The sequence below is a fragment of the Callithrix jacchus genome, chromosome 15, assembly GCF_049354715.1.
Source record: "Callithrix jacchus isolate 240 chromosome 15, calJac240_pri, whole genome shotgun sequence".
Classification (NCBI taxonomy): domain Eukaryota; kingdom Metazoa; phylum Chordata; class Mammalia; order Primates; family Cebidae; genus Callithrix; species Callithrix jacchus.
This window is the reverse complement of record NC_133516.1, coordinates 96,692,872-96,713,077: the sequence shown is the minus strand read 5'-3', so window position 1 is coordinate 96,713,077 and position 20,206 is coordinate 96,692,872. Positions and strand designations below refer to the sequence as shown.

At 37.2% G+C, this 20,206-nt stretch overlaps 1 protein-coding gene across 10 annotated transcripts in view; it reads left to right on the top strand.

Moving 5' to 3' along the window:
- The window catches only part of CBLB (Cbl proto-oncogene B), a 207,198-nt gene extending 191,987 nt beyond the window's left edge, over positions 1 to 15,211 (top strand). For 8 of the 10 annotated variants that reach the window (XM_078352259.1, XM_078352266.1, XM_078352263.1 and 5 more), the window contains one exon: positions 11,511 to 15,211. In XM_078352259.1, the coding sequence (XP_078208385.1) occupies positions 11,511 to 11,770 (260 nt within the window). In that variant the 3' untranslated portion in view covers positions 11,771 to 15,211. Of the gene's footprint in view, positions 1 to 4,611; positions 10,005 to 11,510 lie in introns of those variants that run through there. The other 2 variants (XM_078352264.1, XM_078352262.1) reach the window with 1 other exon arrangement.
- The last annotated feature ends 4,995 nt before the right edge of the window (positions 15,212 to 20,206 follow it).

Sequence of the window (20,206 nt, the reverse complement as noted above, 5' to 3'; positions counted from 1 at the left end):
TAGAATTAATACTAGCACCAAACTATTCTTTGTCTTAGCTTATTTAGGGCTACCAACCAGTGCTCCATTGCCAGCCATCAAATAGAAGGATGTACCATTTTTGTAAAAACAAGTCATACTCATAACCAATAATAATGGAATGCTGCTGCTTTGCTTCTTGAGGAGGCTTTCCCTGAACTTATCTAAATAGCTCCCCTATCTTCTACAGTCATTTTCTTTCCCTTTTTGCTTTTTCTTCATAGCACCTGTCACTACCTAAAATTTTATTATTCAGTCATTTGCTTGTTTGTTGGTCATCTGTCTCATCTACTAAAGTATTAACACTTTGAAGATAAAAGTGTTCTTTGGTTCACTGCTTGTCCTAGTCAGTTCAGGCTACTATAACAGAATACTGTAGACTGAATTGCCTAAATGGCAAATATTTATGTCTCACAGTTCTGGAAGCTGGGAAGTCCAAGGTCAAAGTACCAACATTCATTGTCTAGTGAGGGCCCTCCTCTGGGTTCATAAATAATTGCATTCATACTGTGTCCTCACGAGGGCAAGAGAGTGCTCTAGGATCTGTTTCATAAGGACACTAATCCCTTTCATGAGGGCGTCACCGGCATAATACAGTCATCTCACAAAGGCTTCCCCTCCAAATACCATTACGACAGGGATTAGGTTTTAATATATGGATTTGCAGAGAAGAGGGCACAGACATTCAGTCCATAGCATTGCTTTATCCTCAAGTGTCCAACAGAGTGCCCAGCATATGTTTCTTAGATGGATAGTTGGGGGTGGGTGGGTGGATGGACGGATGGACGGATGGACGGACGGATGGACAGATGGACGGATGGACGGTTGGATGGATGAATGGATGGATGGATTTGAGCGGACATATAGGCAAAAGGAAGGAAATAGGGCTGATGTCCATATTAAACTAACTGCATGTATCTGATAAGCATTATTTTTGTCTTATATTTGTAAATATTAGAAGTTTTCCTCTACAAACTTTTGTCTTATTTCAAGATTTCTTTTTAAAGCTAAAACTTCAGTTCATAGAAGATTTGCTAACAGTAATAGCAATGCATTCTGAAACTTCTGAATCAAGATAATTAATGAGCTGTTTTAAGAATTGTCAGTATGGTAGTTCTTAGGTGCTCGATGTTATGTATGAGCTATGCAGAAATCCCTGTGTAGTTTAATATATATATATATATATTTTTTTTTTTTTAATTTTACTTTAGGTTCTGGGGTACATGTGCAGGTCATGCAGGGTTGTTGCATAGGTGCATAGATAACCAGGTGGTTCACTGCCTCTATTCCCCCTTCATCTATATCTGGCATTCCTTCCCATGTTATTCCTTCCTACTCTCCCCGCCCCCCACCGCTGTCCCTCCCCAATCCCCCCTCAACTGCCCCTGGTGCGTGATGCTCCTCTCCCTGAGTCCACATGTTCTTATTGTTCAGCACCCGCCTAGGAGCTAGAACATGTGGTGTTTGGTTTTCTGTTCTTGTGTCAGTTTGCTGAGAATGATGGTTTACAGATTCATCCAAGTCCCTACAAAGACATGAACTCATCGGTTTTTATGGCTGCATAGTATTCCATGGTGTATATGTGCTGCATTTTCTTTATCCAGTCTATCATTGATGGGCATTTGGGTTGGTTCCAGTTCTTTGCTACTGTAAACAGTGCTGCAGTGAACATACGTGTGTATGTGTCTTTATAATAGAACCATTTAGAGTCCTTTGGCTATATACCCAGTAATGGGATTGCTGGGTCAAATGGAATTTCTATTTCTAGATCCTTGAGAAATCACCACACTGTCTTCCACAATGGTTGAACTAATTTACACTCCTGCCAACAGTGTAAGAGTGTTCTTATTTCTCTACATCCTCCCCAGCATCTGTTATCTCCAGATTTTTTAATGATCACCATTCTAACTGGCGTGAGATGGTATCTCAATGTCGTTTTGATTTGCATTTCTCTAATGAGTGATGATGAATATTTTTTCATGTTTGTTGGCCTCGTATATGTCTTCTTTTGAAAAGTATCTGTTCATATCCTTCGCCCACTTTTGAATGGGTTTGTTTGATTTTTTCTTGTATATCTGTTTTATTTCTTTGTAGATTCTGGATATTAGCCCTTTGTCAGAAGGATAGATTGCAGAATTTTTTTCCCATTCTGTTGGTTGTTGGTTCACTCTAATGATTGTTTCTTTTGCTGTACAGAAGTTTTATATGTTTCAATACTTGCATATAACTCAGGAAAGCATAGAAAATCTTTTTAACCTTTTCCAATTTTGACCAGCATTCTCTTACCAGTTTATTTCTAGTCATTCTAAGACTATATATATATATTCAAGAGTAGCCTGTAATTCCATTCAAAATAATCTGATGACAAAACAAGAAAATCAAGAAAGGCAGACAATGTCTGATTGCTTCTGTATAACATAAAGAAACAATTTTTTTTTTTCTTGAGACAGTCTCACTCTTGTTGCCCAGGCTGGAGTGCAATGTCACAATATCAGCTCACCGCACCCTCCACCTCCCGGGTTCAAGTGATTCTTCTGCCTTAGCCTCCCAAGTAGCTGGGATTACAGGCATGCACCACCACGCCCAGCTAATTTGTACTTTCAGTAGAGATGGGATTTCTCCATGTTGGTCAGGCTGTTCTGGAACTCCTGACCTCAGGTGATCCGCCCACCTCAGCCTCTCCAAGGGCTGGGATTACAAGTGTGAGCCACTGCCCCCAGCCAGAGAAGCAATTTTTTATAAAGAAAATAGCATTAAAATAAAACTTTGAGCTAAGTGCTATGACTGATTTAAAATAACATATTCAGTACCACCAACTCTGGATGAAAAGAAACGTATACTCTACTTATGGGAAAAGTTGTGGCCAAAACACAGTGTTTTTACAGCTTCTTTACAGTTTGCTCCATAGTAAGTGGGTGTGGTAGAGCCCAGAGCAACATCATTCACATGTATGATTTCAAGCGGTGTGAATCCCGATTAGCATTACACTAGAAATGTCTGGAAGAACTTCAAATCACAGACCTTGTTGAAATATCCCGAACAGTTATTTGCCGGAAGCCTGAACTGGCTTTTACCTAAGTAATAAAAGAGTCTAACTATTACTCTGAGGGCCCCAGCTAGCTATAACATCAAATACTTCAATCTACTCCCTAAACTTTCTCTACAAACACAGTCAACCACAGAAAATAAGAAATTTTTTTCCAACAGATGTTTGTTCACATGCAGCTCACAGGCTTACCAAGCTGTCCACTAGTTTATTTCACAGTGGCAGAGAGACTGAACTTGCCTTCTGGATGGGGTCTTTCCATTCAGCACTTGAGACTGAATGCATATGTGCCTTTAGAATTCTAATAGCTCTTATTTTGCAGCAATTAGTCTGTTTTTATTAGGGCCTTTTTAAGATGACCAAATGGGGGTTCTCGTATGGTTGCTATACCCTATGAATTCAACTTCTATTATTTCTTGTGGCTGTCTAAATAATTGATAGTGACTTATTTATGGATAGGCTTTCTATGAAAAGTATATTTCTAAAGAATGTTAAAATGTAGTTTCACTGATTTAAAAATATCTCCCATTTTCTCATCTAAAAAATATGTCTGCATGTTATCTGTATGTCTACATATATTAAAAAGCCTTATAAATGTTTATTCCCCCAAAGAAAATATTTTATAGTTTTCTTAAAGTTTTAAGTGTATAATTGAAATTTAAATGTATGAACATGTAATCAGTAGTCCAGATATAAGAGGATCTTACCAGCCCATGTTAAATGCACATATACCTGTATATAAGACAAATATTTTTGCCAATAATCTGCTTGTTTCTTTACATGGATGTATTATTCACACGGGGCTCATGTCTCTTCTATCTGTATGTGAGGTTCTACAAATTTCCCAGTTTGCTTTTCTCTTGTTGTAAGACATATTGTGCTACAGTTTGTATACCATTCTTTAAAAACTCTAAAAGGCTTGTGCTAATGAAGTATGGCATTCACTCTTGAGGTGATTTTTCATATTCTTAGTATTTAGAAGGAAGTTCAAGGTAACACTTGAAAACAATGCTAGATTTTAGCACAACTCAAATGTGTTCGAAACCATTAAAAGACCTTATTGCCAAATAAGCCATTCTCATCATAAAATAGAGGAGACCTCATTTTAAAACGAATTAATTTCAATACTACTATTAGTTTACTAGCTTAAAGGAGAATTGATGGGATGTTGAATAAATTTTATATTGTCAATCATTTATCTTGTTAAAATCTCAATTGAAAATCATGGCTTCACTTCACACAAGGGTTAGAATTTTAAGGTAGATTATATATCTTTAAGATTTTATGTTTCAGCAAAGGAAATGGTAATGTTGAGTTTTCCCACAGTTCCGCTACATGAAATACTGGGGCTTACATACAGCATCAATTTAGAAGCCGGAGAACCTAGTGTCATTTTCCTTACAAATCTAATATTAAATAACCATTTTCTGGATGTATTTAAAACATTATATGTGAAGATTTTATTTGTTTGTAATTTAGTTTATTAAATCATGTCCTTCTATAAGTAGGCAGTATTTCTTTTTCTTTTTTTTTTTTTTTTGAGACAGAGTCTCGCCCTGTTGCCCAGGCTGGAGTGCAGTGGCACAATCTTGACTCATTGCAACCTCTACCTCCCAGGTTCAAGTGATTCCTGTGCCTCAGCTTCCTGAGTAGCTGGATTAATGGCACCCATCGTCATGCCTGGCTAAGTTTTGTATTTTTAGTAGAGACGGGGTTTCACCATGTTTGGCCACACGGGTCCTGAACTCTTTACCTTGTAATCTGCTGGCCGCAGCTCCCAAAGTGCTGGGATTACAGGCATGAGCCACTGCACATGGCCATCAGTATTTGTATAGTGGCAGTAATTAAACTATGGCCTATGGCATAAAAATGAGTCCCAGAATTAATCCAACATCTAGTAGAATAACAAAGTTATTATAATGTCTTTGAGATTTCATTTGTTTGTTGATTAATTTATTTATTTTCTAATTCTGTTATTGCTATAGTTGAGAAGGTCAGTAGTCTAAGGATTTTGATGTCTATCCGAAGAATTGTCACTAGTTTACTAAGTCAATTTAGAAAGTATGCTTCAGATAATATGTGCAATATTATTTTATCTAATTAAAATTTATATATTATAGTCCTAATGCTTTAAGTATTTTAGATACAGATATATATTTTTATATGTTAATATTATATGTAATTATATGTATATAGTTATACACTAAAATATATACATGTTATTTAATAATGTATGTTTTATATTATCTATAATTATACATTGTATATTTAATATTTTTATACAAATATATGGTTATATAAATATAAATCAATGTATTCTTACTGTGTAATGTAGAAATAGATATAATTTTATTTCTCATAACCACTCTGAAATAGATATTTTATTTTTATTTTTATATTTTTGAGATTGAGTCTTGCCCTGTCGTCCAGACTGGAGTGCAGTGGTGCAGTCTCAGCTCACTCAACCTCTGTGTCCTAGGTTCAAGCAATTCTCCTTTCTCGGCCTCCCAAGTACTGGTACTACAGGTGCATGCCACCAAACCCAGATAATTTTTGTATTTTTAGTAGAGACTGTGTTTCACCGTATTGGTCAGGTTGGTCTTGAACTCCTTACCTCAGGTGATCCACCCACCAGCCTCCCAAAGTGCTGGGATTATAAGTGTGAGCCACTACTCCCAGCTTGAAATTGATTTTATTAATGTCAATTTATAGAAGAAGGCAGGACACAGCAATGAATAGTAACTTACTCAAGCTACTGCAGCAAGCATCAGCCTGATAAAATTTAAATCAGTTCCAGTTTTGTAGAAGTTTGTTAATAAAGTATGTTGTTATCCCATCAACATGACAAAATTATGTTAGAAAAAAATGTGCACATGCATATAACAAGAATGGGTAAACTGAGTTTGGAGATGTTCAGTGGTAAAATCATAATAGTGATGGAATAGTAGTGATGACAGAGAAATGGGGGGTTTTAGAAATAGTAAAACTGCACTAGAGATTCTGAAATGTAGCTTCCAACACTTTTCACATGACCTTAGGGAAACCACTCACTGTGTGCTACCTGTATTTTTCACATGAGCAAAATCGATCTCTGCTTCTCAGGCTTAGAGACCTGCACTGCTGAGGCCTTTAAAAATAGCAGACAAGAGCTGAGACTATTTTGTCGGTGGTGGTGGTTTTCCTAATTATGAACTTATTACACTTACTTTGGAAGATAAAAGGAAGTTACAGATAAACAATAAGAAAAGGCAATTGCTTATAGCCCTATCCTCAATAAGGAACATTATTGCCATTTCAAGTGCAACCTTCTAATGTTTTGTCTATGCACATTTTCACTTAAGATTTATGTCAGTTCTATCTCAATTCCATTCGAGTATTATACGTATTTTACCGCATCGCTTTTAAAAATAAATGTCATTTTAAATTATTGTTTGATAGTCCCTTATTTTTTGTGTGCTATCAGACCTTATTTTTAACATTTTGACAGTCTAATAGAAACCCTAACCTTATATGCAAGAAAACTTTTGCATTAAATGCCTTTGCCATTTTCTAGAAATATAGAAGCTCAGTGTTATATTTAGTGTCGAACATGATTCAGTATAACAGAAAATCGGAAAATGTATTCATCAATACAATAGCATTTGCTTATTAGATGTATCTTTCAAAATACAGACAAAAACCAACCCAATCTTTAGATGATGAGGAGACTAATAAAGGCTTTTTGTGACAACATAATTGACAGCCACTGAAATGAAGTATTCTCAATTCTTTTATATGGCGGTTATATAGATTATACAGCAGTGTGTCTCACTTAAAAAAAATTATGGTATGCTTATGGGCTTTTTTTTTTAATCCTAATAAGCTTTCTGTCCTGAGCAATATTGAAAGTTTAATATTACAGATGTGCTTAGTAGAGATGGAGATAGAGATGTATCTCTATGTACTGTGGCTCTTTGGAAGGCCACAAACTATTTTAGCATCTAAATAGTGATTGCCCGCTCCTAGAATGTTTGACCTAGAGTGATCATTCTAGGTATTATTCCAGCCATGTTATCATGCTAATTCCCATGCCATCCAGAACTTCTCTGTATGTCACTCTGTTCTTTCATATACTCAGGAAAGGAAAACTAAATCAAGATTTACTCCTAAACAAGGGCTTCTCCAATCTTTCTGTCTCAAAGAGGAGTTTACAGTGGGCAACACAAGGACTGGGGCAATAAGTAAAAGAGGACAGTACTCGGTTTTTTAGTGTAAGACGTTCTCTGTAAGTCTGTTTTATCTCAAAAATGTATGCAGACTCTGTATTTTACTCCTTCGTGTATCTATATTCATGTCAGTGTTTTAAAATATTAATGACCTTATATCCTTTAATAAAATTGGTACTCCAGAAGATGAACTACTTATAACCTGTGGCTCACATTCTTGTACTTATTTTGATACTGTTGCAATTACTCAAGAGTTCAAAAATACCTTGACCATGGATGGTAGCACTAGAACAAACACACTCTCTTCCAAAATAACTATTTTTAAGGATGATATGTATTCAGGGACAGAAACTCCATAGGGTTGATAAAATTTATAGTTATTTCAGTGTGCTCCCAAACTGCAATATAGTAACTTTTAGGGGACCAGAAGATAGTTTCATCTTCATTTCGTTGCTTTTTTCCACTACCTTACACATTCAAAAGTGCAAAAGTAAATAAGGACCTGGTATAATCCGCTCTTAGATATTGTGAAAAGAAAAGCGGAAAAAGTGAAGGCTGCTTCTGAGCTTTGGGAAGAGAAAAAAAGAGTGATTGGTTCTAAGCAACTTCCTTTAATGGTCAACGCGGAAATGATCACCTCCTCCCATCTTTTTAACGGTTTCCACTACTAGTTGGGGCTGCACCAGATCTTGCTTTTTAATACTCCGTTTGAAGGCTTTCTGTAGAATCAGATACTCACAACAAATTTTTTGGTCTTTCTTCTCTCACACTTCTCTGGAATGCCTGTTAATTTATAGTAATTGCTGGTCTACAGCATTTGAGTATAGCAATTATCATTATAAATATGAATTCATTGTCTTGTTAATGGTCTCCTCAGTCCATATCTCCTGTATATTACATTAATTTTCATACTACCTGATTGAAAAGGGATAAATAATGCCTCTAAACACAAGATATTTTTTATAAAAAATAGATCTGGAGAATGAGAATTGTGAAAGCAAATTGCTTAGCCCAAGATCTTAGCAGCCAAACTGAGATTTAAGATTTAATTGTCAATCATCCTATTTATTAGAGGTATTCCTGGCTATGACAGTATTCATCCCACGTGTATACAAAGCTGTTCTTTTCAAACATGCCCGGCATTCACATGCCCATCTTAGCTTCTGGACAGACATAACAATATTAAAAATCTCTTAGAAAATTACCTGTAGAAAACAAGGTAATTGTTTTCTAAATCTAGTACTTTTCTATCAAAATCTAGGTACTTTTCTCATCTAAAAGTGTCTCAGAACAGATATGATTTAAGTGTATGAGCTTTTTTGGTAATTGATTAAAGGAAACCTTTCAAGTATTTCTAATAGTTTTTGAAAATGATTAAGAGCAAAACGTAATTGATTGTCCAATCCTGTATGACATAATGAAAATACTTAATAGGAAAATACATGGAACTACAAAATATACTAAGAGATGCAATTTAGCAGATGGTAATTGTTTGAGATGTTTAATTTCAGATACAAGAAACAGTAGATATTAGCAAGAACCAGAAATTTTGCGTTTTTATATATGTGCATTCTTTAATATATAATATCTACAGCTGTAGTGTTTTTTTTAAAACTGGACACTATGCTACAAAAAAGGAATAAAGATAAGTCTGTCATCATGGCCAGGCGCAGTGGCTCACACATGTAATTTTAGCACTTTGGGAGGCCAAGATGGAAGGATTATTTGAAGATAAGAGTTCGAGATCAGCCTTGTCAACATGGTGAGAATTCATCTCATTTTAAAAAAAAAAAGACGCCTGGCACAGTGGCTCACGCCTGTAATCCCAGCACTTTGGGAGACCGAGGCAGGTGGATCACGAGGTCAAGAGATCAAGACCATCCTGGTCAACCTGGTGAAATCCTGTCTCTACTGAAAATACAAAAAATTAGCCAGGCATGGTGGTGCATGCCTGTAATCCCAGTTAGGAGGCTGAGGCAGGAGAATTGCCTGAACCCAGGAGGTGGAGGTTGCTGTGAGCCAAGATCGCGCCATTGCACTCCAGCCTGGGTGACAAGAGCGAAACTCCATCTCGAAAAGAAAAAATAAATAAAATAAAAATAAAAAGACATCCTATTTAATGTGGAAATAAATACATTTATCCTAGGGGCTTCTGTTTTATGTAAGTATTGATATTGCTAGAATTGTGTATAGGATGATGTTTTTACAAGTTACCTTTCTAAATCAAAAGATATATGATGTGATTCTCATGGAAAAATATCACGCGTCTTTTGATTTAGAAAGGAAAAATATTAAACAATAAATTGGATCATCTTTTATTATTTAAATTTATTATTATTGAAAATATCAGCCTACAATATCTCCTGAAGCCATTGGGAAGGTTGCTGAGGTGGCAGAAGTGGGGAGACAAGAGGAACACATTAAGCATGAGACGTTGGGTGTTAGCCTCACATCACCAATTCACGTAACTGTGTCCTTGAATTTGTTGTTTGGCATTTGTCGGTGGTCTAGGAGAAAGGTATTAAATATTGTTGTCTAGATAGTCCTAAATCCATAAGCGTATTTCATGACATAAAGTTGACATTTTAAAATGAGTATATGGGCCGGGTGCAGTGGCTCATGCCTGTAATCCCAGCACTTTGGGAGGCTGAGGTGGGTGGATCACTTGGGGTCAGAAGTTCAAGACCTGCCTGATCAACATGGTGAAATTCCATCTTTACTAAAAAAATACAAAATTAACCAGGCATGGTGGCGCATGCCTGTAATCCTAGCTAATTGGGAGGCTGAGCCAGGAGAATTGCTTGAACCTGAGAGGTGGAGGTTGCATTGAGCCAAGACTGCGCCATTGCACTCCAGCCTGGGCAACAAGAACAAAACTCCATCTCAAAAAAAAAAAAAAAAAACACTGAGGCAGGTGGATCACGAGGAGGTCAAGAGATCGAGACCATCCTGGTCAACATGGTGAAAGCCCGTCTCTACTAAAAATGCAAAAATTAGGTGGCATTCGCCTGTAGTCCCAGCTACTCAGGAGACTGAGGCAGGCAAATTGCTTGAACCCAGGAGGCGGAGGTTGTGGTGAGCCAAGATCGCGCCATTGCACTCCTAGAGCGAAACTCCGTCTCAAAAAAAAAAAAAAAAAAAAAAAACCCAAAATGTATACATGTATGTGTATATATATGTGTGTGTGTGTGTGTGTGTGTGTATATATATATAGAGAGTGTGTGTGTGTGTGTGTGTATATATATATATATATAGAGAGAGAGAGAGAGAGTGTGTGTGTGTGTGTGTGTACCTATTTGTCTAGGCTTTTGAGGTTCAGTGCTATACATAAACCAGGAAATACATGATGAAAGAGCCCTGTCAATTTAGCTAGCCCGTGATCTGGGACCTGTGTGAGATGGTGGCATATAATTATTTCTTTTTTCTCTTGATGTTGCTGTTCATTCATGGGTACCAATGTCATCAGTTTAAATTTGAGGGACTATTATCACCAAGGGACTGATCTAGAACTCAATTCTCTACTCCTGTTATTTCTTCTAGGTTTGCTTTACATTGGAATCTGTATAAAGTGTTTGAGCAAAGCACTGAGTTTACTTCCATTCAAGCTATTGACTAACAGTAAAGTCACAGCATCTACTGTTTTCTTTTTTCTCCTAGCATCAGTAAGGCACAGATTAACTTGAAAATCAGCTAGGAAGATGCTACAGAGCATCTCTTTTAGAGCAGTTCTGCTGTGACATGGACGGGATTCAGGACGTGTGGGGACGTTCTATAGTGGGTATCTGTGAGCTTGTGAACACAGTTTCCTCTCATAGAAACCTCCCAAGATTGTTCCTCTGAAGAACCATCAGCCAGAGCCTGTGCTGTAGTAGAGCATGAACTGTATTGCTAAACAAAGTGAAAATATTCCCTTTTTAGGTAGTTATTCTGATTTTTTTTCTTTCTGTATGTCTCTGACCACATATGGCTTGAATAATCAGATGTGGAATAGAGAAAGAAATGTGTAAATTTCTCAGTGGAACTACCAACACACTCTACCTTAATTTTCTGTTGTTCAGAATGAGGGTAATACTACCTATCCCACAATAGTATGGAAAATGGCGGCGGGGGGTGGGAGGGAGTTTATTTGTAAAGAAAACAAGAAATAATGTTTCCATAGGAAATGAGATAATGCTGTTATGTGATCATGGCTTCATTTTTATCTCACTGTTTAAATGGTTTCTCTTTAAAAATGTGCACAGACAGTTCACAAGCACCAGCCAGACCCCCAAAACCACGACCCCGCAGGACTGCACCAGAAATTCACCACAGGAAACCCCATGGGCCTGAGGCGGCAATGGAAAACGTCGATGCAAAAATTGCAAAACTCATGGGAGAGGGTTATGCCTTTGAAGAGGTGAAGAGAGCCTTAGAGATAGCCCAGAATAATGTTGAAGTTGCCCGGAGCATCCTCCGAGAATTTGCCTTCCCTCCACCTATTTCCCCACGTCTAAATCTATAGCAGCCAGAACAGTAAACACCAACATGGAAAGCAATCGACATATTCCAAGAGTGTGGAAATGAAAGAATCGAGATGGAATTTAAGAGAGAAGTGTCTCCTCCTCGTGTAGCAGCTTCTCAAAGGAGACCGATGCTTGCTCAGGATGTCGACAGCTGTGACTTCCTTGTTTTTGCTAGCCATATTTTTAAATCAGGGTTGAACTGACAAAAATAATTTAAAGACGTTTACTTCCCTTGAACTTTGAACCTGTGAAATGCTTTTCCTTGTTTACAATTTGGCAAAGTTGCAGTTTGTTTTTGTTTTTACTCTAGTTTGGTTTTGGTGTTTTGATACTTGTACTGTGTTCTTCACGGACCCCTTGTAGCATGGTCAGGTCTGCTGTAACATTTCCCACCAACTCTCTTGCTGTCCATATCAACAGCTCAGTCATTCATTCATTTTGATCTCTACCATCCACATCCCTGCCCAGGTCCTCTTCCATTTCTCCCATTCACCAGATGCTTTAAAGCTTCTGATTTTCAACTGATCAAACTAATGCAGAAAATATAGATATATGTGTTCTTCACTACTGAGTTTCTTCTTTGGAAACCATCACTGTTGAGAGATGGGGAAAAGCTGAATGTATGAAGCATTTATTTGTCAATAAACTGCCTTTTGTAAGGGGTTTCCACATAACATAGAGGAGCTTCCCTTTCTAGTTTAAGTTTTGTGACCTTTAATCCTCCATATTCTAAGTCTGTCATCCCAGGGGTGTTACAACTATAAAAATCTAAAATATTAGAGAGCAATTACTACAGATGTGGAAGAGATAACACTCGTATAAGACAATGCTGTAATGAACTTATATAACAAGGTCCCCTGATATGCCTGCCTGCCTTTGAGGGATGCTGAATGAGAGGGCCATCTCCCTGAAATAGATTAATAATTTTCAGAATTAGACTTTATTTCCCATTTGAGTGATTACACTCCAGTTCCTAAGAGCTGTGGGAACAAGCTCATATTGCAGTGGAAATGTTAAATCTTCGATGCACTGTTAAGTGTCAAGGCTACTGTGGGAATGTTTTTTGCAAAGTTCTCAGTAATTTCCTCTCTCCAATCAAATTAGGGTTCATATTTAATTTGCAGATTGTCTCATTCATTGCCCCCCACTGCTCAATCAAATCAGGTGAAATAAATTAATATAGTTTTACCTTTTTTACAAAATGGTGGTTCTTCAGACACCATATTATTACTCTTAATAAATCTACAAATATTTATTGAGTGTCTGTGCTGTGCTTGGTGCTGTTAGGCACTGTGTTTTTAAAGCACATACTCTCAAAAGCTGATTCCAGCATAATGTTTTATTTTTGTTTTCCTATATTTTTTATGACAAAGTCTGTCTGATAGACAAAGCTTGGAGAAGGTTTCCCCCAGAGCTTTAGAATTTAGAATTAGCTGTTTTCCATTTCTAATAAGAAATTGATGGAGAAATGAGATGAAAATCATCTCTGTGTAAATGCTTGAACCCACAGAAAGTTTTCTAAATGTGGACTAATTGTGAGTTTGTGCATATTTCTGTGTCGCCTCTTTTCACTTCACATCTACGGTGATGTACAAAGATGCATCGGATAGTGAGCCTGCCTTCAGGACTTTAAAGGGCATGACTGAACATCTAGCAGATCTGATGGAAATTGATGTTATACAAAAGACCTGTAGACTAAGTTGACCCTGGAGAGGAGTTAATGCATTCCTTTGCAAAGCGACATGTGCCCTTTTTTTGACAGTCTGGCTTTCATGCTATGAGATGAGGACTCACAGGCCTTGGATAAATTCTGCTTTTGTATGAACTTTTTCAGATGGTTCTGAGCTGGTTATATCCCTGTAGGGCAATTTTTCATTTGTCTTAGATGTTCTTCCCATGAGCAGGTATATGACTGAAGTTTCTTACATTCTTTAAATTGCATTGACAAATTTTCTGTTGTTCTATGAACCCATGTTTTGTCATTATGATTTTTCACTTGTTTTAAGAGTTTCAGATGTCCCCTTGGAATAGCACTGTTTATTTTGGCCTTCTTATGATTGCTGATGATAGGTACAGTCTAACATCCAAAAGTTGCCACTTCATTGTGATAATATTGTTGCAGCATTCCTAATAGAGAATGATGTAAAATAAGAATGTTAGAAAACGTAGCACATTCTCATTCAGTTTATAAATAATACGTGAAAGTTTCCAGTGAGAATTTAAAAAAGAAAGATTGGTGATGATGCAGTAAACCTGGACCTGAAATTTGGGGCGGGGAGGAGGGAATCTATTTTGCAAAGAAAATTTACCAGCCTCCACCAAAATCTCTATGTCTTGTACTCATCAGCAACCGTTAGTATTGTCATTTGAAAAGAGTGAATCAAAAACTCATACAGAATGGAACAAAAAGGGGAAAACATTCCTGAAAGACCCATTGCTACCTATCACCTATGAAATTAAACCTAAAAAAATTTTTTTGAGAAAATAATGAAACCAAAATATTTTTTTAGATGTAAAACTCACTGCTTGTTGATGTTTGGAAGTGATCCACTTCGTTTCACTGTGATCCAAAAAGTTAGACATTCCTTCCATTTCTCAAGATTTGGTAACACAAATATTTTCTTAAGTCAGCATTTCATATAATCCATAAAATTATGACAAATTAGATATGTGGCCAATATCATCCTTCTCCCCCAACTTAAACATGTTCTGGAGGTAGAAGGACTTATCCTCAATTATATTCCAGTAAATTTTTCTCCATAATTTGTTTCTTCCCCTAATGTATGATGTATCCTCACCAAATTTTTCTAGAATTGAATAAAAGCAGTTTATGCTTAACTTGAATTTCCTTCCATAAACATGACCTTCCGCTCTTCCCTCTCCGTTTCCCCTTTGCCCACATCACAAATCATCTTCATAATGAGCCCTCATTGCAACTTAAAAGTCCCCATTTGTTAACTCAGCATTTCATACACCAAGAACACTTGCAAAGATTTCTTCATAATGTGAATTTTTTATTTTTCGGTTCCAGAAGCATTTCCTACAGTTTGAACATTATTTGTCCTCTCAGATTTTCGACTTGAAGCTTTGATTTGCACTGAAATAACTTGGTTAAAATTTTAATTTCTCGCTTCAACTAACTGATTTGGAAGCAAATTACAGTGTATTTGAATAATTCAGGTACTACCTGTTGACCTGGAATTTTAGTGATTCTGGGAAATTTTTCCAGACAAAGACACCAATAGAGTGAAGGGTTTTTTCCCCAGTTGCTATTTTATTGTTTTTTAAAATGCCTTTTTAAAACTTGTGTAATGTGGCACAATAGTCATATGTTCAATTAATTTATATTTTATTCATTCCTTTTCAATTCTGGTTATTATGTAACCTCAAGTACTTTATCTGTTCTTTTAAGATATTTTATAAAATGAACATTAACTAAATGCTGAGTTGGTACTTTATTTTTCAAATGAACACAAACATTTTAGAGCATTTCTTTGTTGTAACTTTTCTTCTTCATGTCTAATTGAACAAAGTGGTGCAAGGCAATTCTAGGTAATGTAGTTATTAAATACCAAAACCATAATTTTAAGATAGTATAATAGATAAAATTGCCACTAGATTATAGATCTGAAAGTCAAAGTTGTATCAAGTTCCAAGTAAGAAGTACAGGAAATGCTGAAAGTCTTCAGGGTGATGAACTGTAATATATAATTGATAATTTCTGATCAACAATACTATCTGGTCTTTAAATTCCTCATTTCTTAAATCATTTTTTTCACTGGTCAGTATATAGTGGGAAGAGAACAACACAGATAACAATGTTAATAATTGCTATTATGTAAGAATTGTGGCAGAATATTCTGAAATTGCTACATGCAAAGTTCCACACACAGTGATAACAATTACTTCCTGGAATCACGTACCATGAAGTGGGAGATACACATAAGCAAGTATGTTGTGTATAACATACCATATTGTACTAGAATTACTTCTGCATGGTACGTGCTTACGAACTAATGATTGAGTCCTTAGTATGTGCAAGGAGCTTAGTGTGGACGCATTGAATGCTTTCGACACTACCTCTTCAGAACTGTGGAAGGGAAGTTGGGAATGAGGTTTCTAATAGAAAGTTTGAGAAGCCGTTAAGACTAAAGAAGTCTTTTGTAAGCTTAAAAGAAGCAAGGTTTTGTTAGTACTAAGAAAGAAATTCAGAGTTAAAACTTTTCAAATAGGAGGAGCACACATGATAAAATACTGATATTTAAGCAAAGGCGAGATGCCTCTCATCATCGCTGCAATGCTTGGAGAAGACTTGTTCTCCTCTCCTAAAAGTCCCCATGGGAAACCTCTGTAGGACTCATTAAGAGGCTGGTGGCAGAACTTCCACTCCTGTATCCTACGATTCATCATAAACAGAAGAGGATGGGCTGGAGGGTTGACCTGGGAAAAGTGAGTGATGAATGAGAGCGTTCTGGGTTGGGTCCACTTCTCCCAGTACAACTAATGATGGCTCCCAGAGAGCACTGATTATAGATATTAGGGAACTGGCATTTCGTTCTATTGGAGTCCACACAGTGGACTTACTGATCTCTCATCTGTGGTTACAAGAGCAGAGCAGAACAAAACTAGAGAAGACTCAGCAGTGAATCAGCTGATAAGCATCCCCACCATAGGGAGGGCAAGGATACATCATACTCCCCTGGGACAGGCAGAGCCCTGTCGAGGCAGCTGAGCTGGAGCTGTTTTGGCAGGACCCAAGAAGGCCATCTGCCAGCCACAGTAACCCAAGCAGCAAGAGGCTTTGGGGTCTACACTGCTGGACCAGGCATGAGGAAGTCAAGCCAGTGGCTATCTGATGTATCTTATGTGTGAGACACTAACCCAGTGAGCAGCCTCCCACTTGAGCTTGACAACAAAGTCCACATTTGAGAACTTCTGCACGGGTGAAATACAAACTCAAACAGGCCCTATATTAGCACCTGTGAAAAGAGTTTTACTCCTTTCCTTAACTCTTACTCCCCGACCCCAGTCCCAAAGAAGCAGAAATGTAAGAATGAAGAGGAGTGGTAGAAAAGAGTGCATCTCGCCCCTTCTCTGCTCTTAGTCCCTGAAATTATGGGCTGCCCAACACTGGGAGGCAGTGGACAGTCCAAACTGAATTAGAATTCAAGTGATTATACAAGAAAAGATAGTTAAATAGTCAAAAGAAGTGATTACAGAAACAAATCTCAACAGACCATGTTGGCATCTCATTAGGTTCAAGGTGTTTAGTAAATTAATTACTAAAAAAATCCAGACGTTTTATTTCAAATGAACTTTAGTGGTTTCCTTAGCTCAACAAAAACACTTATAGTCAGATGGCCATCATTAGAGGGTCCTTCTCTGGGGAGATAGTGTGGGGTGTACAGATCCATTTTATTTCTCTGGAAATACTTTCTGCCTGGCAAGCTCAGAGGGCCCACCCATGGAGATGCAAATTCTGCCTAATCCCTTCCAGTCTTTTGAGCAGAGACCCTCTCCTATGTCACTTAGCAGTGTAGGGCCCAGTCTCACCCAGTTCTTCCTTCACTGCAAGCATTGCTTCTCCCTCAGTAAACTATTCAAACCTCATTTGTTAGCTTGTTTATGAAATCAATATCAGGGACATGAAATAAAACATATTGTAGCAACTTCCCTAGGACATCGAGGACTGTCCTAAAACTACTCTCAAAAGGAGCTAAAGAACCATTCCAATGTAAAAGGCAAAATATCCTTGCAGAAAATTAAACTTAACCACAAGTACCTAGGCCCTAGGCTATTTAGACATGAATCAAAAACAGCAGTACCAAGGCACTTATTTGTATAAATGTTTAATCAAGAATGATGCGTAATGTCTATCTGGAATTTCTTACAAAAAAAGGGAGGATAGATGGTCTAAAACAAGACTAATATATCTCTACTGGGCATTTTAATCAGTGCTAGCATAATTAAATATTTATGCAGCATTTGGGGTTTGGGAATGTTTTCTGTTTCATTTTCAAAGCTGTATTTCTCAAAATTCTTGTAAAGTGGGTCCATTGCACTTGATAGCTCCTCTTTGCACATAGAATTTCTAAAGCAGAGAACATAACTTTTCCTGAGTCATGCAACAATTGACAAGAGCTAGAATTATAATCGTATCAAATAGTCCCACTTCATGCCTTAGGTATTAAAAATAGACCTAAAAACAATCAGGCAAGATCTAAGCAAACCTTCTGTGGGCAAGAAAGAGAATTTAAAATGAGTAAGTGACTTTCACCTCCTACTGTTGTCACATATTGCAGGAGATATTACCCAGAAAGATAACTACATGTTGACATGATTGGGCTGTTCCCCACCCAAATCTCACTTTGAAATGTTGTTCCCATAATCCCCACATGTCATCAGAGGGACCTGGTGGGAGTAATGGAATCACAAGAGCGGTTACCTTCATGCTGTTCTCATGATAGTGAGTGAATCTCACAAGATCTGATGGTTTTATTCCCCCTTTTCCTGGGCACTTCTCTTTGCTACTGCCATTTGTATGAAGACGTGTTTGCTTCCCTTTTCACCATGATTGTAAGTTTCCTGAGGCCTCCCCAGCCATGCTGAACTGTGTGTCAACTAAAACTCTTTCCCTTTTGAATACCTAGTCTCAGATATGTCTTTACTGATGTGATAACTAATTCATGTTAAACATGACTAATACATGTAAACATGTTACTTATTTACTAGTTGGGGTGTTTTGTAAAAAATGATTTGCTAATTGGTCAGCACTATCCTGTAAAGTAAACAGAATCATGGAGTTGAAGCGGAGCTACATATGCACTGCAAATTTTGCAAAGAGATTAGCAACTTGAAAATATAGATGAGTTAAGCACTCTGCATTCTAAAGTGGCTTAGCACTATGGGTCTTTCTAGTGCCATTTTAAATGTGTGAGGGTTCCTGCTTATTTTTAATTAATTTACTGTTTACTACAAAGAGGAAAGGAAAAAAATTACCTTACTGTCTGCCATTTTTTAGCAAAAGAAAAGTGTTCTAATTGCTCAATTGAGTAAAAAGCTAATAAATAGGGAAGGAGAACAAATAAATATTCTCAGAGTAAATAAAAAAAACCTGTTTCATTTGTAAACCTTCAGTATGCGGGTACAGAAAAGCAATTTTGGCAGCCAGGCTATTAATCTATAAGAGGCTATAAACTTGTCATGGTGAGGACACTGCAAATTCAACTTGAATATACTTTTTTGCTTTTCATATTAATGACGTATAAAGACGCTTAAGCATCTCATCATCACTTTAGCACCTTGAGAAGACCAGTGTTCTTGTTCTCCTCTCAAAGGACCATTGCCACTTCAGTGTGTGACTTGTCAATCCTTTGTGACATTAACCCCTGAAATTAAACTCCCTTGAAGTTGAAGATGACAACCAGAGCCCTTAGTTTCCTTTAAAGATCACACACTTTCATTACACCTGGAAAATTTAAAAGTGTTCAAACCCTTCACGGTTGATTAAAATCAGATTCAAACTTCCTTTTTTTTTTTCAGGAGAATGGCCAGGTTATTTGATAAAACATTAGAGAGAAAATGCTTATTCACAGAATAGATCTAGCCCTGTTGTGGTTGATTGTGTGTTTGTTAGCTAAGTTCAACTCCAGTGTCCTCAGATTTTACTTTATGCTCAAATCTCTTCACCTAGAAAGTTAATATATGCCTCAGCATGTTGTGAAAATCCACAGGTGAGTTTAAAAAACCTTAAGTGGCTTCACTGATGCTCTCTATATTTTAAAGTATGCATTCTTAAATCCATTATGGTTTTTACAAAAATTAGGGGCTAGAACTCTCTTCCAATGGTTGTTTCCCAGCATCATGTAATATACTACTTCTACATATAATTCCAGTTCATCCAGGTTCTTAGAGGGAAGTTCGAGAAACTTGCTTGTCTCTGTGGGAAAAGCCTTCAGGTAGTTTCTGGCCTCAATACTGTTTACCTATAACTTCAGAGGTCATTAGTCCATGATCTCATTCTACTAATAACTTCATTGTCACATAGCAAGACTATCCAACATTCTGGTCCTGTTCAAATTTTTAATGTATAGTTAGAAACAATTAAGTTTATGTTAAAATAAATAATCTGGCTGGGTGCAGTGGTTGCATCTGTAATCCCAGCTACTTGGGAGGCTGAGGCAGGAGGATCACAGAAGGCCAGGAGTTTGAGACCATCCTGGGGAACATAGCGAGACAGGGTCTTGAAAATGAAATCTTTATTTTAGATTAGCCTGGCACAGAGGTGCATGCCTGCAATCTCAGATACTTGGTAGGGTAGCCTGAGGGGGAAGGGTGGCTTGAGGTGAGGAGTTTGAGGCTGTAGTGAGCTATGATTACATCACTGCCTTCCAGCCTGGGCAATAGAGCAAGACTCCCGTTCTCTCTCCCTCTCT